At 39.7% G+C, this 26901-nt stretch overlaps 1 protein-coding gene across 15 annotated transcripts in view; it reads left to right on the forward strand.

The window, feature by feature from the left end:
• The window catches only part of SULF2 (sulfatase 2), a 162766-nt gene that overhangs the window by 83771 nt on the left and 52094 nt on the right, over positions 1–26901 (forward strand). For 6 of the 15 annotated variants that reach the window (XR_005106603.1, XM_037403289.1, XM_037403288.1 and 3 more), the window contains 3 exons: positions 10843–11024; positions 12742–12989; positions 18616–18855. Coding sequence is in view for 14 of the 15 variants with exons in the window: in XM_037403289.1 (XP_037259186.1) it covers positions 12815–12989; positions 18616–18855 (415 nt within the window). In the remaining variant the exon portion in view is untranslated. Of the gene's footprint in view, positions 1–6326; positions 6467–6494; positions 6703–6742; positions 6876–10842; positions 11025–12102; positions 12190–12741; positions 12990–18615; positions 18856–26901 lie in introns of those variants that run through there. The other 9 variants (XM_037403294.1, XM_037403295.1, XM_037403291.1 and 6 more) reach the window with 8 other exon arrangements.

The raw sequence follows: 26901 nt of genomic DNA on the forward strand, positions 1-26901 counted from the left end.
ATATATAATTTATATTTTAAAGCACATAATGTATGCATTAAATCTTTCAAATGACTGCACATTACCTGTACTGAGAGTAATGAAGCTACCATAACTCTATCAGAACTGCGTATCTACTTGCTGATGTATCTCTGTAGTCCCCAGAGGAAATAACTTGCATAACTAAATGCACCAAATGACCTTACAGAAAGTGAATCAAGAAACCCCCGAGGTCCTTGCAGGTGATCGATAAGTGAGATGCCAGTGACTCGTAGGTGAACATTTCTCATGAAGTAGCCACTCTTATCTGATGAATCAGTCCTGACCCTCAAGAGACTTCTACAAAGCACCTTCAAAAGATATGCCTCGATATTAAAATACATGGCTGTGCTAAAAGGTGAAAATGGTAGACTTAGAGATGCCGGTTTTAGAGGTATTATAATTTTCTTAACCTTTCTTCTGATTTCTCCTGTATCCCCAACTCAGTAACACGTCTATGTTTTTCAGGAGGTGAGTTGTTACTTTGTGTTAACAGATGAAGCTGTGTCTCCACGTCCTTTGTTACCAAGCCTTCCTGTATCAGAGATACGAGCTACCTCTCTTTCAGGTGGCTTGATTAACACATTAGTTAGAGCAGTTTAGCTTTGAAGATTGCTGCTTCTGTTTCAGACCTGAAGAAGTGCTTGATATGCCTGAGGGTGTGTCTGTTCCTTCCCACGTGTAGCAGCAGTCGATCTAATAACAGGTATCACGTCCCACCATAAGCTTCGCCTCACTTGTGCTGTTAAGGCAACTGAACAGGAAAACAACTTTGCCTTCTTTGTGTGTGTGAAAAGCTGGCAGTTGTGTAACCTGCACTTCTAATATTTCTTAAAATTGTGCATTTGAATTCTAACTTAGACTATATAAATAACCAGTCAGATCCAGATATCTATATTGTTATTAAAAGTATTGGAGGTAGAGAGGGAGAAGTGCTAAACAGTAATAATTAGACATAATGAAAAGCAGAGTAAATAGTAAGCTGTATCTTTCCTAATGGAAGTGAAGTCTAGTTGCATCCCTTTGGACTTTGCCTTCCTTACAAAGAGCTATTCTGTAGGCACAATTTCTGCTGCAGGTGTAGCAAATTAATTGGAACCTAAAAACGGCCAACTGAACCTTTGTACAGTGAAGGGTACAGGGCATACACTGGATGCCTGCTCCAACCTGGGAGCTGATCAGAGGCAAGACATGAAGGTGACCATTCAGGGTGCCAGGACTGGAGATAGATGGGGATAACGTGGTCACGCAAACAGATCCTCAACTAACGTGAAATGCACAGTGGGCCACAGAAAAGAGTGGACACTGTAGTGTTGTATTAAGTGAGGCCTGCTGCTCAATTCATCCCATATCAGTAGATTATATGTTTTTCTGCTCTAATACTTTCAAATCAGAGCATAATTGTTATTAGATGGTCACAGAGTATCTTATCATTACATAATATACTATTTTCTTAGGAATTTAAAGAAGGGCAATGACTATAGACTTCTCTAAGAGAAGTTTTAGTAAAAGCAAAATATAATAGTTTTTTACATTTTGTATCATATACTGACTTGTGCTGAGATTTCAGCTAATCATTAGTTAAACAATATGTTCAGTTTATTATTGTCCCAGTGCTCCATATCCATACGTTTTCAACATCCAGGTATCAGAACAGGAGGCAGCCTGAGCACCATACTAAAATGTGTGGAAAGCCTAGAAGGGAAAATTCGATCAGGATGTACTCGGGGGGGGGACGGGGGGGGACCAAACACAACAACAAAAACACGCCACCTCTTTATGAAAAGAAAAATTCTTTATTAAAATAAATTAAGTCATTGTTGGCTTTCAAGCAGCTATTCTAAGGGTAATTTATTTATAAATGGCAAAAAGGAGGCCTGCTTTTTGCACCACTGTTCTCTTTTCTTCTTTATGTGGGCTGTGACCAATAATGGTTCATTGAATTTACATTTTCTGTATAGATCTTCAGATGCATCTTGGAGCCTTTTTAATAACATTAATGCTCAGAACACAAATATTAATTTTAATTTTGTATGTGAACTTCAGGATCACTCTGATAGTGTTTTCTTACGAATTTCTGTTTGGCTTTCCAGGAAAGATTAGTTTTGTAAACTATCACTTTTATCAGTGCATTGGGATGTTACTTTTGTAACTGTTACAACTTCCAGATCATCTTTGCTGCTTCAATATTTTTCTAAGTAACTTGCATCCACTGTTGTGAGTTATGATAAAAATTCATTTGGTTAACCTTAAACTAGAGTTACATTGTCTTGACACACTGTAAACTCATAGTTGTAACTAAATTCATACAGTATACTGTACTTTAATCTTTATTGTCACACGGAAGAGTATAACAAGTTTCTTTGCTTAGCATTTGGATCAATCAAGGAAAGTGAATTTTTCCCTTCTCCTTTACTTTTCTTAGCTGTGTTCCCCTTTTCCACTTTCGTGGTACCTCAGAACATATAAAACATTTTCCTCCATAATGTGATTTCATGTTTATAGAAAGTACAACTTGACTTTAAATGATAGAAGTGGAGCAATTGCCCACAAACCTATATGGGGCTGGAGTCTGCATGCATTTTATGTTGCAATGTGACAGATCAAGAAGTGGAGTATGTTGTGCTGTTCATGCCTTCTGATTAGTTGTTGTCAAAGTAGTATTTACACACTTTATGCAACTGAAATGCAGTTCTTTAAAGAAGTAAAAAATTAAACTCTATACTGGCCATAAGGGCTATGACCAGTGTTAATTAGTATAACTCTGGACTGATTACTATAATAAATCAGACAGGAAAAGCAAGGGAGATCAGATTCTGTTGCTGGCTTTATTTCTAGGTCTTTAAAGATGGCTCAGAGCATGTGTGTATACATTAAAAAATATGAAAGCAGAGGGCAGAAATCAAAATGACTTACGGTTTGAGAGGTTTGCAAATGTAGTTACTATAAAGATGAAGATTAGCAAGTCTGAAGAAGCGTTGGAAGGCATTGACTGAAGTATGTAAAAATGTGAAAGCCAGCTCTTCTATTTCATGTAATGTGAGAACAATATTCAGGCTCTGAAAGCACAATATATTTGGCAACAGAAAAAGACATGCCTTGCACAGCGTGTTGCCTACCTTCTATTTCTGGGGTGTGTTTTTAATGATTTTGGACTCTCTGACTGTCTTTTCATTTCCCAGAATTTGCTTCTCTCTGCTGCTGACATGCTGACATGCTCCATTATGGGGAGCACAGCCCCCCCATGAGTGCTTGTTACACCCTTGAGTTTCAGCTGTTGTCTTAAAACTGAATCGAAGATAGTGGTGTGGATCCCCACTATCTGCCACCTGGAGCAAAGTTGCTCATTCCCGTTACGTGCAAATCCATGGTTTAGCTAACAGTCCAACATGCATTGTTCAATGTATTTTTCTATGCCACATTGCTTGAAAGTAAGGTGGGCAGAGAAGCTGTAGATTAAATTTCTGTAGGAATTTATGTGCCTAATGATGCAGATAGTTATGTGATGATATTTAAAGAAATGCCTGCATGTCTGTTTTCCTATTTTTAATAGGTGTATATCCTGGGATAATTTTTTTTTAGACAAATTATTTAGATAGTAGGCAACATTCATTATTTGAGGTACAGTAAAATAACTCCAAGCAGTTCAATGGCACACTGTGAAAGAGATCTGAAGTACAGTTGGTGATACACAGGGAAAAAGCTCTGGTGTGTAAGTGAAAGGGTATGATCTTGCTTTTGCATGATGTCTTCTGAACTCCTGATTAGTTGTGATGATCCATATACAGCAATGGAATCTTTTTCCAGGTAGTGAATGAATAGATTTTGTTTCATTTAAGTAGATACCTAAGAAGTTTCTTCCCCATTGCACCAGTAGGCTTTTGGACCTCTTTGTTTTACCAGTAATTTCACATGATTTTGGTGCCCTAGACTTCAAATAAACCACAGTGGTTTAAATACATCTATATCCCTCGAATTTTTGGCAATAGGACAACTAGCTGAAATCACTAAACTGCTTTAACTTTGGAAACTATTCACCAAGTATGCATAATAGTTCTTATCCATCCCGTTTTGTAACCGTGCCAGAACAAGTCCTTTTGAAATGCGTGAGATGGAAACCCCATTCTCTTCAAGAGGAAGCACCTTTCACTTTGCAGGGTTGTCTCAGACCAGGGGGTATATTATCCTTTTAATGCACTTGCATAACTCCCATTAACATTAATGGAAATTAGATGCACTCACTGTGAGGTGAATATAGCCTTTTGTTGAAGTGAGCAATCTATTGCGACAGATTTTCCAGTGATGTTAAATCAGCTTTAGATTGCTGTACTAACATTGCTAATACTGGGTTTAGTATCGTTGCTTGTAGTTTATATTAATGAAAATTCACAATGTAGCTTTATATTAGGTCATGTGTTTCTTAAAATGGAAAATCCCATTTATAGTGCTCTAGAAAAATTACGTTTTAAGCAGGAAGCTAGTCCCTTTTCTTCTCCAAAGTAAAATGTGGACCGCTGTGTAGCAAACATTGTATTTTCTTTTGGCTTGGTAGTTTACTTACTTACTGTTTGCAGTCCCTTTAGAGATAGCCTGTAGAGGTTGGGTATTGCAGGTGGCAAACTGTTGGCCTGTGGTTAGGGCAGGGGAATGCTGCGTTCCTGGCCTTGTTGCCGAAAGGCTGTTTGGCTCTGAGTGACTCAGCTGCCTTATCAGACACTAATTCATGTCTAAAATGTGCAGAATCAGGGCATTGTCTGAAAAATCTTTTATTGTGAGATGAAAGTCACTAGCAAAAGGTCAAACGTTATCTCAGGAGGCAATATAACAATTTTATCAAAATGTTAGCAAGGTGTAGCTCCTGTTTTACACACAGCTTTTGTATAGCATGACTCCCTGTTAGGCAGCGGTTTATACTGATACAGTTAGACTGTTGCAGCCCCTAGTGTGGACGCAGTTGTACTGACATAAAAGTGCTTCACTTGTGTTGTTTATTCTTGTCCATACAGGAGCACACTCGGTACCAGAGTAGTGACACACGGGTATTTGGAGGAGTTGTGCCATTTAGGTTTTGGCTAATTTAGGGTCAGTCTGTGAGGAGCCAAGTGCGTAGCCAACAATGAAAAAAAGTTCAAGACAACTGGCCTTCTCCAGCAAAGTCTGAATTAGGTCACTGGAGGCAATGCTTTTTTTAAAGCAAAAATCCAAATAAATCATAGGTGGAACAGAGGTATTTTTATTTATATATATATATATATATATCTTGCACTGCTTTTCAAAATATTGATTTCTAGAACTCTGTAGTTCTTTCTGTGGGTCTCTTCTGCTCTGGCTTTTTTCCTTAAAACTACAGCAAGTCCTTTCCCTGTAGCATTTTCAGGAACCATCATATTTCTTCACTGGTTCTGCAGCTAAGTAAGTGTGTATTTTGACTCGAGTAGGGAACAATAGAATCTTCTTTTCCTAATCTGTTTCTTACTCCTCTTCCATTGGTTGTTCTTGCACAGGAAGACTGTCTCCTGTCCATTTTCAACCACACAAACCATTTTCACTGTAGCATCATTCTATGATAAAAACAGTGGCTTAAAGTTCTTTTTGAAAGTTTTCAGATATGTTTTCTAATGCGTATTTTAAAGAAACAAATACAAAATAAACTTAGACATACACTGGAATCTGTGCTCTGTTGGCCTCCTCCCTGGGCCATTCATTATTAGATGGTGTAGTGGGTGCTGGGAGGTTCTGAGGGTGACACACCACAGGTTGTCTATTGGCATGGGAATGCTGGAGAATTTAGGTTTTTTAAACATGAGTATATGTTAATATTCAGTATCTTTGAAAGATACGTATTTGAGAGGTTCCTAAAGAATCCACTGAAGATAGTACCTATGTAGGTATTTATGCAAACGCTGTTCTGTTGCAGTAGAATGTAACTGGTGCCAAGTAGCGTCGATGGCACCTGCTGCAAACACAGCCCCTCCATCGAAGAGCTTGGTTAAGCTTTTCTTAATTACTAGTCAATATTATGTTCTTTAATTGGTGCTGCACGAGTGGAAGGGGGTCTGTGTTACGCACCCAGCAGAGCCGGCCTGGGGCTGCCCTTCCACAGGTGTGCGGGTGCGGCCGCGCAGCCCCCAGCCCCTCGGCCCCGCAGCGCTGAGCGGGGCGACAGGCTGCGCGGGGCTCCGCGCTTAATTCGCCCTCCCCACCCCGCACTGCGCGATCCCCTTTGCTCGTAACGGCTCTGTGCCCCCGGGGGCGGCCCCGGCCCCGCGGCCTCCCCCCCTCCTCGCCCTGCGCGCTGGGCCGCGGAGCTGCGCCCGCCGCTCCTGCCCGGGGCTGAGCCGGCCCGCGGTGCCGCCGCTGGGCTTCGGGGCGAGCCCAGGCTGGTGGAACAGGTTCCCCCTGCGCGCCGCCGGGGCATTGCGTCAGTCCTGGGAGGAGGATCCTCGAGGTAAATGAACTTTTTAAACGGGAGAACGAGAAGAAGGGACAGGAGGAAGGAGAGGGGGGCGGGCAGCACCCGCCCGGGCGCTTCCTCTGGACGCTTCTTCGGGAAACGCGCTTCGGCCGCTGCCCGGCGCCACGGCCGGAGGATGCGCTTCCCCGCCCCGCCGGGCGCCGGCCTCCGCGGGCGGGCACTGAGCGCAGAGGGCTCCGCGGGCGGGCGCTGAGAGCACCGGCGCCCGGGTGAGTGTGCGGCGGCGCTGGCGCGCTGGAGGGGGCGGCCGCAGCCCGGCGGGGACGGCGGCGAGGGCAGCTGGGCTCCCGGAGGCCGAGCCAGGCTGCCGTAGTGGGGGCCCTGGGCGGAGGGTCTGATGCAGCGGGCAGCGAGCAGGTCTGGCCGCGCTCCTGCTGCGGAGGTAACGGGCGGGGCTGGAAGTTGAGTGCAGTGGTACGAGAGAGCGGGCGAGCGGCGCCGGCTACCGGCCGGCGGGGGCTGGAGGCGAGGCGGTCCTGCTCTCGGGGTGGCCGCGGCCCCGTCTTGCGGCGGGGGCTCGCCGGGGCGCCGCCGCCCTTCAGCCCTCCCGGCCGCGGGGGTGCCGCCGGCCCGGCCCCCCGGCAGCCGCTGACCCTGCGGGGGGGGTCCGGGCGCGCCGGGTGGCGGCTGTGCGGGACGGGGTGCCCGGAGGCGAGCGATGCCCCGCGCCGGGCCGCACATGGACCGCGGTGCGGCTGCACATGGAGCGCGGTGCCCGCCGTGGCCGTGTGCGTTTGCCGATGTGCATACACAGCGTGAAGGGTTTTTTTCTGTATGTGACTACAACAAATTATGTTTACTTGGTAGAATGTATTTATGTAATTGTGTTTTTACCTGTTCTTTCCATCTCCAAGCACTTGCATTCATTCCCTTCTGTTATTTTCAGAAGTGAAAGTCTGTGGTTATCCCTGTACCTAGCGCAAGTTAATATAATTATCTTTAAAGTCAAAGACTGTGTACCTTCATTATCCATAAATATGTGAAGATAATAAGTATAATAGGGAGGTAATCTCTTTCATGTTGCTGCTGAGTTGTGATTGCATGTGGCACAGAAAAGCATGTTTTATTATTGTGGATTTGGGGGAACCAGATAGCAATTTAACCTACCTGAGGACTAACTAATCTTGCATGTGTTACCAGGAAGCTCTAATAAAGACATGCAAGTAGTTAACAGAAGGAATAGTATGGGTTTGTGGAAAGTATATTATGCTGTTTAAAATGCTTTTTAAAATATCAAGTCCTATAGAAGTTTATAACTAATTTATAATTCAGTTTTATTTCAAATAAAATTACAGGGTAGGGGAGAGATTCTGTAATGCGAGTAAGCCTCCCTGGGATAAATATTTAGCTTTGGTATAGAGTTCACCAGCATAAGGAAAGTGAGTCAGGAGAACAGGGCTGAATAGTAATCCAGTGCTCTACTGGAAGCTCAGTGCCTGACTGCTTCTGAAGAAATTGTAGATACTTGCAAGTAAAAATACTTTAGGTATAGCCTGTGTAGGTGAATCAGCACAACTGTAATCTTTGAGAGTCACGTTTAGCACTGGAGGTTTGATTTTGTATTTTCTCTCAAATTTTTGACTGGCTGGGGAAAAAAAAAATCAGTATAAAACTATAATAAAACACAGCATGTTGTTAGATTACAGCAGTACTGTTGATACCAGACTTCCCTTAAGAATCTTGTTTGATTGCAAACAAGATTCTTCCCAATCCACATTCAGAAATGTCTTTATCTTTTACAAACAAAATACAGTGGTTTCAAGTGGCGGTCGACAGCTCCGGTGGAAAAGGAGTTACCATAACCAAACCTGGATATAGGAGTGACTCAAGAGTTAAAAGAACAGCAGCGCCGCTGAATCCGTTTAACTGGCAAAGTGGTTTTAATTGGGTTGGTTGCTAGGGAATGGCTCCAGTACTGTGTATTTCAATGAATTTAAACGCTGGACAAATGGCACACCTAAGTCTGCTTAAATAATACACCTGGTATTGGCTGCAGCCGTATTTTAGAGCAGGTGTGTATTGCTGCTTGCTAACCAGTTTTCCCTTATTGTGCAGTTCCACTGTGTGGCTTACATGCTGTTACCCTGTTCTGTGGTGGCTGCTGGGCGAGTTGAACTTGCTATACCAATTCTGTATTAAGTGTTTTGAAGTATGCTTATTTTTTAGAAAAGAATCAGTTAATGTAAACATAACTAGGAACAGCTTTCTTAGAAGCAGGATTAACTTACCTGTTTGATACAGAATTGATTTTTTACGTGTCTGTACATTTTCTGTTACAGGAAGAAGTAGATAATACTTTGGATTACACGGGAACAACTTAATTATTTGACTTCAGTGAAGTTGCGCTCAGCTTGCACATGGGACAGTTGTGCTGGGACTTGCATTAGCAGGGTTGGGAGTGACAGTGTGTGCAAGCCCCTGGCAGTTACTGGTTTTGCATGCAGTGCCTGTTACATCTGTGCCAAGCTATACACTGATCAATAGCATGTTAAAAATACCAGCTGGTGATAGAACTGACACGGGTCATCCCTGTGCATCCTGCCTGTGCTGCTGTAGAACTGACATAAATTACTGAGGGTAGTATTAAAAAGAAGTCTTTCCTTGGTGTAAATGCTACTCGGGAACAGAACTTGGTTCATTTTTTTTTTTATAAATAGAATAAATGTACTGAAGTCTGGTTTTATCTCCTCAGCATTTATAATGTGACTTGGTGTAATGTTCTGTGTTGTCACACAGGAGAATTAAGTTTGGCTCTATACTTATTTCCCATTCTAGCAGGAGTTAAGAACAGAAAGAGGCAGCTGTATCTAATTCAGGCTATGAAGGGAGTCAGAGACTTGTTAAACTCAACCGTAAACCATAGAAAATAAGAGGACCAGACTTTCTTTAAAGCAGCCCGGTAGGAGGTTTTGTAAGCTTAATAAAGCTCAGCTAGATGCCCCAGCTGAAGAACATTTCATAAATCTCTGATAGCACTTTCCTAAATATAAAATATGAGCGACTAGACTTGTCAAGTTCATGTGTGTAATCTGGGAGAAAATAAGAGGCATACCTAATTCTCATGAGAGCCACTATGGATTAAGCATCTTTAATATTGCTGGACGGCCTGCAGAGGCACATAAAGCAGTGGACCATCTGTACCACTCAGATCAAAATGCATCATTGCAGAGGGTGCTATATTAAAAGTGAAGGCAGATTGGGGCACTGCTGTGGAACTCTTCTGCCTTTATCTATGAGTTGCAGATTAAACTTGTTGACAGAAATAGGGAAAGAACTGTTAATAGAGGCTTTATGTCATATTTCTTGAAGTTCACCGAAGACTAGGGTTAAAAAAATCAATCTGTATTTGACCGCTGGCAATCCGTGCAAGAGACTTTTCTGTTGCTATTCTGAAAACTATTTGAAGCTGGCTTTTAGATTTTACTGCATATATGCTGTTAGTTATGGCATGTCTGTCTTTTATGAATACATACTTCAAGAAATAGCTTATTTTCTAAAATTGCCTTAATTTTCTTACCTAGTTACTGCTATGAGTTTTGCACATAATTATATACTTTGAGCTGGTTCCCAGCAGTACTTACCCTGATAACAGGAACATAACACATCTGAATAGTTGAAAAATCTTCATTGAGGAGAGGGGTGAGAAGGAGATAACAGGTTTTGTAGAAGATGCCTGTTGTATTTGATGTGAAATTCTCTCCTCCACCCCCAGTATCTTCTCAGAGGTAGCTAATTCTTTTAACCATAAATATACAAGTGTGGATAAAATAACTGTGGAATAGCAGTTTATGTACATCCCTGAACATGTGAAGTATTTTATAGATAGGTAAGTAGCTCTCTGAGCTGGGGACAACTTCTGGTTTTAGTTGCAATGAAGTAAGTGAGGGGCAGTAAACTGTGAGGAAAAGACAGGCTGAGGGGAGAGAGAGGCAGTGAGGTCATGAGGTTACTTCCATGCATTTGTTTAAAATAAGTGAGAAAAATGCAAGGAAGACTAAAGTGCACAGTACTCTACAGTGAGTGTAGTTATGGGCAGATGTAACAAGAATGGACAGCCTTCTAAATGCTGCAAAAAAAGTCAGCAAATGCTATTATTCCAAGAAGCTATTGGCTAGTATAGAGCTGAAAAAAGACTACATTAACTTTTAGACCTTCAGAAAAATGTGTGTAATGAAAACAACTGTGTTGTCAGTTTATTATTTTTTTTTTCCAAACAGAAGTACGTATGGAGTAATTTCTGAAGAGCAGAAGCTATGTCTCTGCCCTCTCCTGCGGAAGGCTGGTGTCCAGGAATATGTGCCTGCTAAACTAACTTTTTTTTTTCCCCCCCCCCTCCCCTTTTGAACCAGATCCAGGTTTGCCTTTCAAGCTGCTTTTGACTACTCTGGACGGTAGCAATGCATTGAATCTGACATGGTTCTTCCTAGTTGTACTGCTGCAGATGGAATTTGGAGTACAAGGAATGAGAATTGATAGGATTTGTCGGTGTTTCTTCTGCTGTAGTGTGGCGAATCTCTGAGCAGCAGCAGAGGTACTAAAGCTGTATGTGTATGTAAACTTAGGAAGTTGGACTTTTTCTCAACCCATTGGAACAAGTGCTAGGATATTTAAAATCGATTTTTAGTTACTATGAAAAAAGTTAATTTCACCTGCCTGTGAAACTCACTGGAGAGACTAGTAAGGAAGAAGGATTTTTCATTTCCTCAAAACCCTAGTAGTGTACATTTCTGGAAAGCAGCCTTAATAAATATTGCATCATACTATAGCTACGTATCTGTTGACTTATATGAAAATTCAATATGCATTTCTTAAATAAGCATAGAAGCAGAGTATAATTTTTCAGACCAGTGGTTTTGCTATTGCATGAGAACTTTCTTAATCAAAGTTTATCTCAAAGAACAGACGCTGACAGAGATGAAGTAATAATGTGGCTAAGAAATAATCTACTGGAGGAAAAATGTTTTCCCATGTGGCTTTAAGGACAGAACAGCCAATGTATTTCTTTGGGTAAAACACACAGTGCTAAGTTCTTTCTAGCCAGGCATTTCTGGTCTTTACAAAAAGCAGATAGTCTCCCTCGTGTCATTTTTAATTGATTTTTTTTCACTGCATTACAAGAGATCGTTGGCACAAATCCAGGAAAAGCAGGCAGCAAGTAGGGAATTCATCAAGAACTGACTCATTGATCACTGGATCTGATGAAATAATTAGTACTTGATATTTTCAATCCAGTTTCATACTGTTACTTTGACTTCTGAAAGAAAGAGAAAATCCCTTTATACCAGAAGATCACCAATCAAAACTATGATTTCAAAAATTCCTCAGCATGCTTGCTCATTTCTTGGAATCTCTTTGTAGGAATCACGAAGAATTTTTTACTGGCTCATTGACAGGAGCAGTGCCAGTTAGACGTGCTCTGTTTTGCACAACCTATTTTGGGGCATTATATTTCTGATGGAGAGAAGGCGTAGGCAGTGCAGATCATTTTGGTGCATCCATTCCCAAACATTTGCAGTAATGGGCCTTCAAATGCGTTCATTAATAATAATTTTATTTTTTTTAATTAATCTTGGAAACCAACAGAAATGCTGAAGGGATATCACGCTAATGATTCTAACATCAAAGCTCTAGTAGACTTCAAACGGTATCATGCCATAGTTCCAAGATCTGGGCAGCTCTGCACTCTAATGAAATTTGTAAGTTATATCAGTGTGTAACAAGTTTCTATCTGAGGATCCTCTGTGAATTTTCAAACGTGTTGTTAACTTGGTAGATTTTACCACAGTCCTGTTTGAAAATGTGGATAGACGTGGGGGGGGGAGGGGAGGTCTTGAGCATCTGCATTTTTGATGCAGTAAACAAAAATGTCATTTTGAAACATCCCAGAACCTTAAGGAAGAAAATCGCTTTTTATATGTATCAAAACAAAAGTGAGAGTTTGATACCGTGCTAAATCCTTGAACTTCCTGCTAAGTTTAAGCATAGAGCAAAACTTCATTGCCTACGTTGGTAACAGCTTATGAACTGTGAATTTTTCAAATTTCTGCTTCTAGCTGGCACTAGAAAAACATTCCGTTGTTTTGTCATTGTGTGGTTGGGATTTTTTGTGGGGTTTTGTTTTTGTTTTACTTAGGAGTTAGATTATTTCAAGTATATTGCTTTTCACTACTTCGAAGAGAACCATGCTGTTCCTTGGGGGGCAGGGGGGTCAAGGTATAAATAAATACTTGTTTCCCTCTCCCTTATAGGAGACCTGCAAACAAAAAAGAAATAGAAGCCATTAACCTACCTTGTTCAGAGAGAACAGTAAATCAGCACAATATGGCACAGCATAGTATTGTCCTTGGATTATTCATGATGACTGTTTTATCACTGTTGGATGGAAGTTCAGCTTTCCTGTTAAATCAGCGTCTGAAGGGAAGATTTCAAAGAGACCGTAGAAACATCCGCCCAAACATCATCCTTGTTCTTACTGATGATCAGGATGTAGAACTTGGTAAGAGCCCAACATAAGGAGAATTTTAGCTAATTAGTATGGCACTGCTTTTACTTGAAGCTAGGTTCTTGCGTTCAAAATAATTACCTTTTTTTTTTTTTTCAGTGTGAAAAGTGATAGGAAGAGCAAGTAGCAGAATTGTAAACTTACCCTTATGTAGAAAGTATTTTCTGTCTGCATGCAATTCAGGGACAGCAGAAATTAGTCTCAACTTAAACTGTCAAACTTCCTGTTTCTGTGGAAACGTGAGATTCCTGCCTATCTGTCTTCATCTAGAGACCTAAACTATGCTTCGGGCAATTGCAAGTATAACCAGGGAAGCTACATGCCAAAGCAGTAGGTTTAAATTCATAACTGATTATTGCACCATGTAATTACACAAATTTTTTTGTGTAATTGCAGGCATTCATTACATAGACAATTTTAATTTTAATTACTTAAATGTTACCTAACATAGTCGTACTATTCTTGGTGTTGTCCATTTAGATGTCTAGTTAATTACTGACCGAAATCACTTAGTATGAAAAGGTTCTACTGTGTTATTCAGCCCTGTGTTAATTGTTGAAGAAAGGAGATGAAGATTAAACATATGCTTTGCCTAATGATTTGGAATAATGAATTAACTGCCGGATTTTGGGGGTTGTTCCGTTACCTGAACAAGCTTGTGTTTACCAAATGTTGTCTGTAGTTAGGAGAAGCTATTAATACAAACCAGTTTACATTAATAATTTTGCATCAGAAATATGCTTTTAAGTGAGTATAATAAAGCTTGCACCATCTGAAAGATGAGAGCTTGTGCATGTATGGTCTGGTGGGTTTTTTTGACAGTTACTGGATCAAATTTCTAGTATGGATGAGAAAAATGGGAAAAGAGACCTCACAGAAGGAAGAGAACACAATAGTAAAGTTAGTCAGCTTTTATTACTTCTACACTTACTCATCCAGTTGAGAAGTTAATCACAGCATCATGGCAGCATTCTTACAGATACTACAGATGATAAAAAGTAATGCTTTTTATCAGTATTACTGCATGTCTGCAGCATCACAGATGTCAGATTCTTCTCAAAGATGGTGAGAGAGCCTGTTATGTCCATAACCCCACCAAATACAAATGCAATTCAAATTAGTAGGATCAGAAGATGATGTTGTTGTCATCACTTTTTTTTTTTAAATGGTTATTTGGATCACAAGTAAAGTAGTTTCAATAATGTATATCCAAAAGAACCAAAGTACATTATCTTGCAGTCTCAGAAGGTGGTCCTAAAAAATTTATCATCTTCTATTTTATGCTAGCCTGCTTGTTTCTGATGCAATTGTCTAAGTCCTTTGGGCAGTATATTTCTCTTTGATAATCTGATGCTTTCCAATTTCAAGCATAATAGGCATGTGTCCATACAAATTAGGGTCTAACTAGGGAAAATCCATTTGATGAAGCTGAGATTTGATATTCGTCATTTGCCACTAATGGCTTTGTGAGACCCAATATTTGTTTGAATTAATTTTTATTCTTGTCTGTCGTCTGGTGACTTGTCCAAGTTAATCAACATTGCCATTTGTGGGGATTGTGGTTAATGCATTTAAGGAAGATGGAAACAAGATGTGAATTACAAATAAAGCTAAGGAAAACTTGGAAGCAATGACAAGGTAGCAGAGAATGCTGTGCATAACTGTAAGATTTCATCTGTTTCTAATAATATTGTGTAACTGATGGGTGTTGTAGCTTTTGTTCTTTTGTGGCTACCTTTGAGACAAAAGGGAAGACAAGACAATACAATCTCAAGTCCTCTTAACAGCCTTTCCTTTTTTAATTTTAGATAGATCTAACAACGTACCAGTAGCAGGTGGAGTTTACCAGGAGGAGAATGTTGTCCTTTCAGGAAAGGAGTACAGCTTTTCTATTATTTTTTTCCCTTTTTTCCCCCCCTCCCCTTTTATTTTATAAATTTGCACTGTTAATTGTGAGTTTCACTTGGGAAACCAAATCTCAGCCTTGTATTGAAAAAACAAAGAGACTGATGTGGGGCTGATGAAAAGGATGCAGAATCTCCAGGTCAAGGGAGAACGAGTGTATATTGTAACAGATACAAATAGGAGAAGACAAATGAGAACACTAAGAACTACTGAAATACACACTTGATTGACTCTAATCAAAACAGTTATACTGACAAGCAAAATATAAAGAAGAGGAATATACTGATGAGGAGAAAGAAGTAATTGGAAATAAAGAACTTCCCCCCCCCCGTCCCGTCCCGTCCCGTCCCGTCCCCCCCCCCCTTAGAGCCATTTAAGTCCAGGTTAGTATAATGGTGATGTACTCAGCATCTCCAGTTTATTTAGGTTTGCCTACCATATTACTATGGTTTTACAAGCCAGCTTATTTCATAAACTTATAGTTGGAGAAAGATCTGATTATTTAGAAGATACTTCAGCCATGTTAGAGAAATCTGAGTGAGAGGTGATTTGTATGTTCCTACGTCTTCCTCTGAAAATCTACAAAAGTGGCACATAAGATAATTTTTCTTAGTTATCATACGTGGAGATTAGGGCCTTAAACCTTTGTTAAAATTCAGCATGAGGAGAAAACAAGGAAATGAAGATGTGAAAAGGGTATCTAATGTGGTTCGAATAGGATAAAAATAAAAGGCTTTAGGGAACAGTTAATTAACATTGTGGGGTTCAGTTAACTTACCTGCATATGGACATCTCCTCTTAAATTGTACTTCAGAGTCGACTGAATGACTTAGGAGTTAATGCAAGTTCTTAACAGCTGAAGCTCCTGAAAACCCATGTAAACTATGGCCTCTGACAACAAGGCACAACTATTGGGAAAGTCAATATTATTTCATAAACAACTGGTATATTTTCTCCATTAATATTAGTGAAAATGTCAGCCTTATCCCTAAAGTGAACTGAGAAGACATACTAAGCAAAGTTAAGGATACCACACACATCTCAAGTGGAATTTCAACCTAGCTTTTGCATCACTTTGCTCAGGGAACAGCTTGAATGCATCAAATTGATTAAACTTTCATATTTTCACAGTAGTCCAACAGATTATTTTTTAATAGTGTAGAAATTTCACATTTAACTACTAAATTACTTTTATTTAGTATCGGTGGGTTTAGACAGGTAACAGAACATTTTCGGAATTAAATAGTGAAACTTCAAGGCATGACTTCCCTTGGTACATCCACTAATGAAACTCTAGAAGGTTTTCCAACTCCAGAGGTGATTTGGTGAGGTTCCAGTTGCTGATTAACACATAACTAATCTTCTGCTACGGAAAGACCAATTTCTACTTTTTCTCACAATTCTATGTTTGTATTGGAGGCAAGCTGAAGAAAATAAGTTTTGGTTGGCTGGTTTAATGCTGTTTAAAATATTTAAAGCTGGCCTATTTAAGACTGTACAGAAGAGAATGCTGGGTTTTTACCTTCCACTGATCTGTCACTCTCTATTAGTTCTCAAGCTGGGGAAGCGGATTAGATCATATGTTTTTGTATTAAAGACTGTTGATATATAGGACCTTGTCATTACAGCAGTTTTATTAAAGAAGGTTACTGTCCCCAAGGGGAGTCTTAACATGTACTGTTATTTGTGCACAGATGCCTCTGTCATTTAAAGGCATTGTTAAATTGTGTTTTAATATTGGGATGACAAAACATTCTTTCAGTCTGTCTATTTATGCTTGGGCTAGCTCATAAGACAGCACAGAGGAAACGGCCACAGTTTTCAGGCTCACATAATGTATAATCGACTGATATAATTGTTAACTGGTGGTGTTAGTGCCTTTGTAGTGCCTTTGAGCACTAACACCCATCCTACAGTTACAGAAACAAAAAATCTTGCTTTCTCCAGGAACTTCTTTTTGAATATGTAAAGTTTAGGAAGTTCTACAGGTGGAGTGCAATAACCTGTCTTGGTTCTTGTCACAAAATGGTATGACATAGATGTCATCTGACCTGAGAAATGCACAAACAAATTTTTAATTTTTTTTTTATATTCATTCCAATAAAATGATCTCAAGAAAACTAATACCATGGCAATTTTTTAGGTGAAGTGACCTACAGTAGCAATTAGCCATCTTTCATGGTGCCAGAGAGTCAGATTTCATATGTGGCTTATGACCATTTTCCCTCTAGGTTTTGACTCCTGGTTATATCAATGTGCCCTGTATCAAACCGACTTACTGTTGCAATTTCATAATGAAATCCTTGCCTAAAGAGCTTAGAAGAAACCTAAATCCATTATTGACAAAAACAACATACAGTTTGTGCCAGATGGTTGCAGGATGCATTGATTAAAGCTGAACTATTAACCCAACTCACCCTCGCGTAAGTTAGCCCCAACCCTACTCCAGCATGAGCCCATACCTTCATCTCCGTGTTGTCTGTTGGCTTTCCCTGCTCATAACAAGAAGGGAGGGTTGGTGCTGGAAACGTTCACTCTCCTTTGCAAGCTCATGCTGATGACGGGTACTTTGGAAAATGGAAATTCTTCCTAGATAGTATAACTCATTCTGATGAGGGACACTAAAGTCTTCTTTTCTTCTGATCCTTGGTGTTTCTGCGTGCAGGAGGAACTTTGGTATGGATCCACATTTCTCTAGGTGTATGTCTATGGTAAAGACCCAGTCTTTGTCCAAGGCCTTTTCTTAAATAGGAAACAGAACAGCCATTTGGCAGCAGTGGGGCTTTTAGTAATTGTTGGCAATAAGACTTTTACTCCCGTTACCCCAATTCATCCAAGTCCCTGCCAATTAAACTTGCTTGTTTGTTTTTAAATGATGGTTATAAATTACACGGTGTTACCTGTCCCCAGTAGTCATCTAAAAATCTGATTCTGCAGAACCAAGCCCAAGAAAATCTAGAGAATTTTAGGTAACAGTTGTCAAAACGGATCAGGTGGGTAGATGGAACTCTGTGGGATTGTTATGGAAATTATTATGAGGGCTTTACTTTGTCTTTGGTTCAGTGCAAGTTACAGAAATCAATACCTGCTAATACCTCACATTAGGGAAAAGAACGTTTTATCTAGAGAACAACTCTAGCAGACCCTGCTTGAGCAGGGGGTTGGACTAAATAATCGTCCAAACTCAATGGTTCTGTGATAACAACCCTCAGCAGTTTGAGGAAGGCTGGCACAAAAGGCATCAGGCATCCTCTGAAACCAGGGATTAAATAATGCCTCAGGAGTACGCAAACTTTGGTCAGGGTTGCTGCACAAAGTTAATTTCACCCTCAGGCCACATTGTTTCAGCCTAATTCACACTGGTTCTTCCCTTTAACCTACTGGAACAGTACTAGTTGCTCCAGAAAGGCTGCACAGATGGTGCAGATCGTTACAGTGGTAAATCTTGAGCTTAGAGAGAAATAAAAAAGCATTATGATCTATGTCAACAGATTTGAGTCACATCTTGATTTAGGACATCATATTTGGTCCTTAAAACAATGGGAGAACTTCACTAGAGGGGGACAGAATAATCTTGGATTTGGGTTCGCTATGAGATGACAGTGCCCTTACTACCTGCACTTCATTCTGGTCTCTGATGTAACGTGTGAGCACTCTCTGTTAGCTCTTGTGACTGAAACAAGAAAATAATTTTGAGATGGTTTCCTTCTTCCAGGTTCTATGCAAGTGATGAATAAAACAAGGCGGATCATGGAACACGGAGGTGCTCATTTCATCAATGCCTTCGTGACAACACCCATGTGCTGCCCATCTCGCTCCTCTATTCTTACGGGGAAGTACGTCCACAACCACAACACTTACACCAACAATGAGAACTGTTCTTCTCCGTCCTGGCAGGCTCAGCATGAAATACGTACGTTTGCAGTATACCTCAACAACACAGGATACAGGACAGGTAAGATCAAGGCTGGCTCCATCTGAAAGCTTCCTTGGAATTCTTGGTGCAGTCTCTAACACATAAAATATTTTAAATTGTTCTTGTAATGGACTGCAGCAGTGCAGAATGCTAAAGCTCCAGTCTTGCGTGTAGGTTTAGCTTCCTTGCGCTTTTACTTGAGGAAATTTAAAAAAAACCAACAGCTAAAAAAGCTATGACTTTTTCAGAAGCTGGGAAGGATAAAATAATGTGTATGCTTGAACTGAAGGCATAGCGCATGTAGAATATGCCCTGCAATTGCCTGAAGTGCACAGAACAGACAAAAAAAATGCTATGGAAAGGAATTGGCGATTTGAATTTTTTGTAAAACAGGTACGTTATCAAACTAAGACTACAAGAGAAACGACTGCTCCTTTTGTGCTTGAGGCAGAGCTGTCAACTGGATTGGTTTCTCTAGACAATCCATTCCCAAAAGGTGTTTTAAGTAACAACAGAGGAATCATTGGCAAGATCAAATGTACTCCTGAGAAACAAATCATCCTCTTTGCATGCAATGCTCCCTAGGAATAAATAACCTGTAGAAAGGATTTCAGAAAATATGTAGCACGTGTTTCACACCTCTTTCCATCTTTCATTCTCTGAACATGAGATTTAAGTCCTTGCCCGTTCCAGTGTTTTTGTTACTTTTCTTGCTAATGCCTTTTGTCATGATGAGAAACAGGCATAGACCTGGTTCTATTTGTGTTATTTATAATACATATTACAGCATTGTACTGTAGTTGTTATTGATAGTATAAGTTTTTTTTCTTTGAATTTATAGTATTTGAGGCTTCCAGAAACTTGAGTAACTGTAACAAGATCATTATTTTCTTTTGAACTATTCACATGAGTTTTAAATGTTACTGCTGCAAAGTCTTGGTCTTAAAACAAATAGGTAATTTCCTTGTTTTGTTTTTCTAAAATAAAGACCTGTATTAATCTGGAAAGAAATAAATTAGGGGAAGTGCACATACCTTCTTTTTTGGTTGCTGTTTCCCTCCATTTATTATTCCTGGCACTAATGCCAATGAGCATATGAATACCATGCCAAGGTTAGTGTTTTATTCTTCGTAGGTTATTTGTTTTGTGTTTATTGATGTTTTTCTATTGTAATAATTTTTATATTTAGTGACTATATTTCGAGCACCTGCAATTTGTACTGACTTGCATATAGCTATTGCAAGTGTCCTGGTATTCATGTTTTACATTTTTACATTAGCTTAATGTTTAAATTTACACCCGAGATTTTAGTAAATCTATATTACATTTTCAGTCTACCTCTCTTAATTTGCAAACTAAATTTATTAGAACACACTGAAATAGTACTTTTACAAGTACAAAGCAATCTTCAGGTGTAAATGAGATCTTCATTCATGTAGTTAAGTGTGATACATTATTACACAATTTTAAATGGAAATTGCCGTCAGTGGGGGCTGGTGTTCATTTCTGATCTCCAGTTAGTCATGAGTTATCCACTATGAAGGATGCCAGCAGTAAGAAAGTATTTTTTATCTTTTTCGGGTTTTTTTTCCTTTTCAAAGATCTGATCGGATTTACCTGCTTCAGAAACAGCAGGAGATTGTACTTCAGAACATTGTTCACTCAGTTTCTCAAATTTCAAAAGTAACCTGCTAAGGAGAGTATTTTGGAGATTATGAATACCGTGTCTCTGAAACGGGGAGTCCTCCTTGAATGCGACTGCAGTGAGCAGAGGAAGATCTGGAAGCAGAGTTCATTTTATAGGTGCTTTTGGGGGGCTGGTTTTTGGGTTTATTTTTTTGAGGTCTGTGTCATTACTGGTTTGCCAAGCAAATGTACAGCTTAGCTTCTTGATCCCTCTTTTTTCCTTCTTTTTTCTTATTTTTTGGTTTGAAGAATTAAAACAGGCCATGGGGAGTAAAGCCTTTTGAGGCTTGCTTTTATATTTAAGTTCACAGCCTTGGAGTGAGAAAGCTATTATTTTGGAAGGGACTTTGGTTTTTCTTTTAATTCATAAGCCAGGCCTTCTCCCTGGGTTTTTGCCTTCTCTTTTCTCTTTTGTTTAAACTTGAAGGAAGAAAATGTACTGTCCTACTCCACTTAACCTTCCCTCTGGTTTTCTTTTCTGCCATTTGTTTCACATCTCCTTGCCCTCTTCTCTGTTCGCTGTCATCTCCCTGTGGGACGATTCTGCAAAAGGTGATTCTCCTGCAGAGTGCCCTTTCTGTGTGTAGTATTCTCCCTGTGGCAGTGGCATTTGTGGTTTGGATCCATATGGCTCTCGTGCTGTTGCTGATGCCTTTGGGAAGTGTGCGGGTGATAAGCGGGCAGGAGGGAGCAGTGCAGTGCAGGTTTCTCTTGCACGAGCTGCTAGGAAAAATAGGAGATGAGATGGAAAAGGTGTGACGTCCCTATCATTGTTTCTCAGTTTCAGCCGTGGTTGTCAGGTTTATATTTTTCAACTTGGGCACTTCAGAAAGTTTGACCAACTTTGTTAGGCACTGGACTTGGCAGAGTAGAGATGAAAGAAAGGGGCTGAACTGGGGGGAAGTTTTGTCTCTGGCTTTAACCGTCAGGCTTTCAACCGTGATGCACAGGGCTCACTGTCCCTTTCTGGGGGGATCGATTCAAATCAATACCGTGACAATGCAAAAGATGGGCTTTCCTTCTGCACTGGAAGCCGTAGAAGCAGTAGGTGCTACAGGTACGTCTTCCTCTGCGTTAATCGTGAATAGCGACTGGAAGGCTGTGTTCTCATTACAGAGCTGCCAGGCAGCCAGCTCCCAGTCTCAGTATAGTAAGCAACTGGTCCAGTTTTGAAGAGCTTCTCACGTCATTGTTCTACTACATACTGTGGGAAATTAGGCAAGAAAGACAATTTATGTAAACAAACCAAGTCAATTGATGAATTAATCTTTAGAAAAGTTAGTGTAAGCAATGTCTGAATCATTACTAACTTAAAATAGTAGATGCTAGTACTCATCTTGGAGCAGGAGATGATTAGAATGCAAAAGAAACAAAGAGATCCTGTGACAAACATTTCTGAATGTCAGGGAATTTCTCTGCCAAAGGTTCCTGTGTAAACATTTACAGAAAAAAGGTTCTGTTTTCCATGAACATACACATCTCTTTCTGTGAGACAGCTTTTAAAATGCACAATGCATTGCTGCATGCTTGGGTCCTGCAGCAACAAATACCAAGATGTTTTATGGGAATACAGATTTAAACTTTCCCTTAGACATTACTTAATGAGAAAAGCTTCTCTTTTCCATTTGCCTGGCTGGCTGAAAGATTAGGTCTTAAAATTGGTGACTGATTCCAAAATATTTTGTCAGCCTTATCTGCAGTCAGGAAATGAAAAGACATGTTTATCTTATTAAATTCAACAGAATTAGGTATGGTGGGCCAAATGCAGCCTGGCAGAAGGACACTTTTGCTTCAGTGAATCTTCTGAGAGAGTTCTGTTAGTTTATGTTAGGGCTTAATGGGGCTCAGTATGCAGCAAATGCAGTTCACATTTTGGCTAACTTACCCCCGTTGTTCCTGTTGAGCAGTACCCTATAGCACAGCTAACCCTCTTCAGTTAAATGAACCTATTAACAAAGGAAAAAGCTGCTATTTGTATGGTAATATATCCATATCTCACTCTGATGGTTAGTCCATACTTGAATTATGCAGAGAATTAATAAATGTCATTTTGCACCAGTCGTGTGTTTTGAACCTAGAGAAAAGTCATTGTGGGAGGTCCATCTCTGCCATTATAAAAATTTTCTTGGGAATAAAAGTAATAATCATTCTTAGCACTTTCACGGGGCTTTACAGTAATTAACTAATGAATTCATTAAAATTCAGTGACAATCTTCCATTTCCTCCCATTAATTTTAGACTAAGAAGATACAGTGGCTGACTGCATTCAAATAATTATTTTTCCACTTCACTGTCTGAGCCTTTGACATTTTAAAGTGATTTTAACATTGAATTGTAAGGAAGAGGAGAGAGGCTATTGGTAAATGTTTATTAAAGGAGGAATGAACCTGAAAAATATGTGACCAGATTTTAATATCTAAATACATGCCAGGAGAAGAATTCTTAGATTACCAGTTCCCTGCTGTAGAGTTTGCTGTCCACAGTAGTTGCTGGTTGCTATTTTTTATTACAGAAATACTTAAAAACTTAACTGAAGTTGATCTCTGTGTATAATTGTTTTGTAGGGAATAATTGGTGACCTAAAGAGTCAAAGGGTAGACAGAATAGCGAAGTACTTTCTACAAGGTCGCATGCAGGTGAAGAGCAACATTAAGAAGAGGTACAAGTTTTGATTCACACTGCAGTGTCCTAGCTAGTATGCCATGCTGTACTACTTCTTTGTCATGCTACGTGCATATAAAGGAAACAGATTATCCAAGTCAGAGTAACATGCTATATGCAGGGCTTTTGTAAAAAAGAGAAAAAAGAGAAAAAAGAAAAAAAAGGGAAAAAAAAAAAAGAGAAAAAAGATGTTTACCCGTAGTAAACGTCTAATAAAAAAAGAGAGCTTTTGTAGCCGATGAAGAAATGAAAGCCACTTTTAAAAATAATAACCAAGTGATTTAAGAGTCAGACTTAATTTTTAGAAGTGATTCGCACGAGTAGGCACTGTAGTGTTACAATATTCCCCTCCAAGACATCTAGGTCACTTTTCAAAACTGGGTATCAGGTTTCTGAATTATTTATCTTGAAGGTAAATGAGTTTCCTTGGATCTTTTGCTCTATATAGAAATACTATCTTAGCAAGGTCTGTCAGGTTATATCCATTAGATGGTTTGACACCATTGGACTTGAAAATGGTGTGGAAGAAAGATTCAGCACAGTAGCTGTATCACGATAGCTGTTGTTGTAGAAGGAATCTGTGCTGGAAAGGACTTAAGAAGAGTCCAGATGTATAGCCCAAATCCACTGACTCTGTCCGTGCTACTACTTCTGGCAGGCTTGGTCCATGGCAGTGAATTACTGAGCTGGAATATCCTGCAAATATTCTGAAGAATGACATTTTCAAACAAAAGACAGTTCTGGATTTCCTGGTTTGTGTGTGTGAAAGACTTTTGGTTTGGTTGTTTTGTTTTTTCTTTTTTCTTCCTCCACTGCCCCCTGGCTCTAATCCCCCCCCCCCCCCCCCCCCCCCCCCCCCCCCCGCCCCCCCGGCTCTAACTTCAATTCTATGTCATAAGTTGGTTTCAAGTCAGACATGCATGTATCTTTTCCTTATGTTTCTTTGAATTGAGTTCTAAGCATCGATAACTTCACTTTAACCATAATGTAGAATTTAAAATGAGCACACAGTAAGCAGAGCTGTGGTCTCCTGAGGATTAGGTAGAGGTTGTAAAGTGAAATTCATCTATACAGCTACTGTTTCATCACCTGTCTTGTGCATGTAGTTTTACGTTAGTTAATGCACATTTTAACTGTCCTGAAGAGAGGCATATATACACTTCTGTGAGTAACTCCCGGAGTAAAATCCACAAGATAGCCCACAATCCAATGAAACTTTCCCAGGAGTCTGAGATGAAGGCATCCACAACTACAGAAATAATCCAATGTCTGCGGTTCCCTTATTTCCAGTCGTATTTTGTTTCTTTCTTACCTTCTCTTATTTCTTCCCCTAAATCTATCAGTTTTCAACATAAAATGTTGTATATTTTGAGAAACACCTCATCTTTTTCGTTCCCCCACTATAATGTACTCTTCTCATAGGATGCCGTTTCTAGTGTAATGGCTTTGTCATACTGATTTATCATTTCAAGCAAGAAGTAATTCATAGCTTGAAATGTCTTCAGAAATAGGATCTCTATTTCATAGCATTCAAAACAGCTAAAACCTAAACAGAGTATTTGCACATTATGAAAATAATTTTTAAATCTTTGTTAGTTTAGGTCTTGTAGGATAGCAGTACTTAGAAAATAAAAGAACTATTGGCTTGTTAAGTTTTTCATCTTCCAGTGCCATTTGTGTTCAATATTAGGTAACTTATCAGTCAAAAATGAGAAGAGGTTCCCTCCTTCTTACTCCAATTTAAGATCTTTTGTTTTATCCAGCTAGCAATTTAAGTTCTTATAAAATTTTCTGGCGTTCCCTTTTTCTTTGCTTTTCTATAATGCTGGGGTTTTTTCGCTGAAGTCTTTCAAAATGATCAAATTGAATTTAGTAATGTAATTTACTGAATACAGTTTTCTTAATTTGTCTTTCCTATATGCCTGAAGGTGTGAGTGTTCGGTGTGGCCCACATGGTTATATACTTGCATTGTACACCAGTGATACACCATTTAGTGGGCACTGGAAAAGCTTAGTGATATGGAAGTTCCAAGATAGAACAATAAGCTGTATTCCATCTTTTAGTAAAGTACATAGGAGAACGGTGATGATTTCAAAGCCTTACCAGTGCCTACAATGTAAACTTTGCAGATAGATTCTAATTCCAGTTTTTGGAAGTTGAATTTCAATTTCTTTGAATTTGAACATCCTCATGTCTTTTTGTATGTTTTAGTACTGCCCTGACACCTTTGTCTCGTCTTCCAAATTAGAGATAATAGCACTTCCCATTCTTGTGTATGTTATGCATGGGAGGACTATATATGTTTATGAGATGGATGCATTTCAGGGCTGTAAGGGGTGACTGGTTACTTACCAGAAAAAAAGTGTGGGGTTTTTTTGTTTGTTTGTTTGTTTGTTTTTGTTGGTGGTTTGGTTTGGTTTTTTGTGTCAAAAGTAAAAGGTAAACGTACATACAATAAACTACTGTAGAACGTAGATTACTTCTCTTTCAGTGAATATCTTGTTGAAATGAATTTGGTGGTTATATTGAACCAGGATTGGACTTTTCTTCTAATGGGATTCAGTAAGACTTTATTGTTTTTATTTATGAACTAATTCTTTTAGTAGTGTTCTTCCAAGTTTATTGCTAGGTGGAAAAAACCAGCTTTGTTAAAATGCAGCAAATATATCTTCTTGCACAGCATATCTCACTAGCTCCCTGAAACTTGGCAATCGGCTTTTCTTCAAATCCTATAGAAAAAATGGCTCTAAATGAAATTCTTTTGGAATTGGCCCAAATAGCATGGTGCAGACTTTGCATTTTATTTTAGTAGAGATTCAGCATTAAGCTAGATAAACTTTTGCTTAACTGTTTGTTATTAAAAAAGGTCTGACAATCCACTGTTGGGGAGGTCTTTGATTCTTATGTGTGTGTGGAGGAGGAAATGTTGCATGTGATGAGAGGAGGATAAATCTGGAGTTTAAGATTCTTTTGTGACCTTAATACATAAAAGGGGGGGAGTAATACCCATAGTAAACGTCTAATAAAATTTCTCATTGTTGCGGTGGTTTTGATGTTGGGGAAACATTTTGTGAAAAATCTGGACAGTCAGGATTGGCCACCAAGAAATATGGGCAGGCTGCCTCGTGGTAGTGAGCTGTGTTGTAGAGCAGTGCTCTGAAGCACCCAGCCAGCCAGCACTCGCGCTTTCTCTTGCACTGCCTCGTTCAGGAAACGATGCTGTTGTGACACACTGTGTCTCCTTGTCCTGAGTTGTAATAAAGATTGATGATCTGAAAATTGCCATTTCTAGATATTTTTCCTTTGACTTTCAGGGCTTGTGAGAGGGCTATTCAGGAAGGTATTTATGCTTTACAGTTCTAGTTGTGCTTAAACTTGTAAGCTGTGCTTTAGGTGTTAGTGAAAGGGGGCTTTGGCCCAACTTCCACTGGGAATTTGCTCACCTGAGAAGGACAAGCAAGATTTGGCTCACTCTTAACATCCTTCAGTTTGGTTCCTTGTTGACCATTTCAGACTATTTGGTTTGAGACCTTTTGTTTTATTTGGCTTCATCTGCTCCCCTTCAGCCAATTCCCCTGATTGATTAAACAGGTCTTGGCACTGATCCTTGGCCACAGCTGAGGAATGTGCAATGCAAATCCAGGAAGAGGAACAAAGGTGTCATAAAGATTACTGTGCATTGCCTTTGTCCTGCTAGATATCAGACTAGTCCCCTGGCATAAGAAGAAAGCCTGTAG

This window comes from Falco rusticolus, chromosome 10, assembly GCF_015220075.1.
Source record: "Falco rusticolus isolate bFalRus1 chromosome 10, bFalRus1.pri, whole genome shotgun sequence".
Taxonomy (NCBI): domain Eukaryota; kingdom Metazoa; phylum Chordata; class Aves; order Falconiformes; family Falconidae; genus Falco; species Falco rusticolus.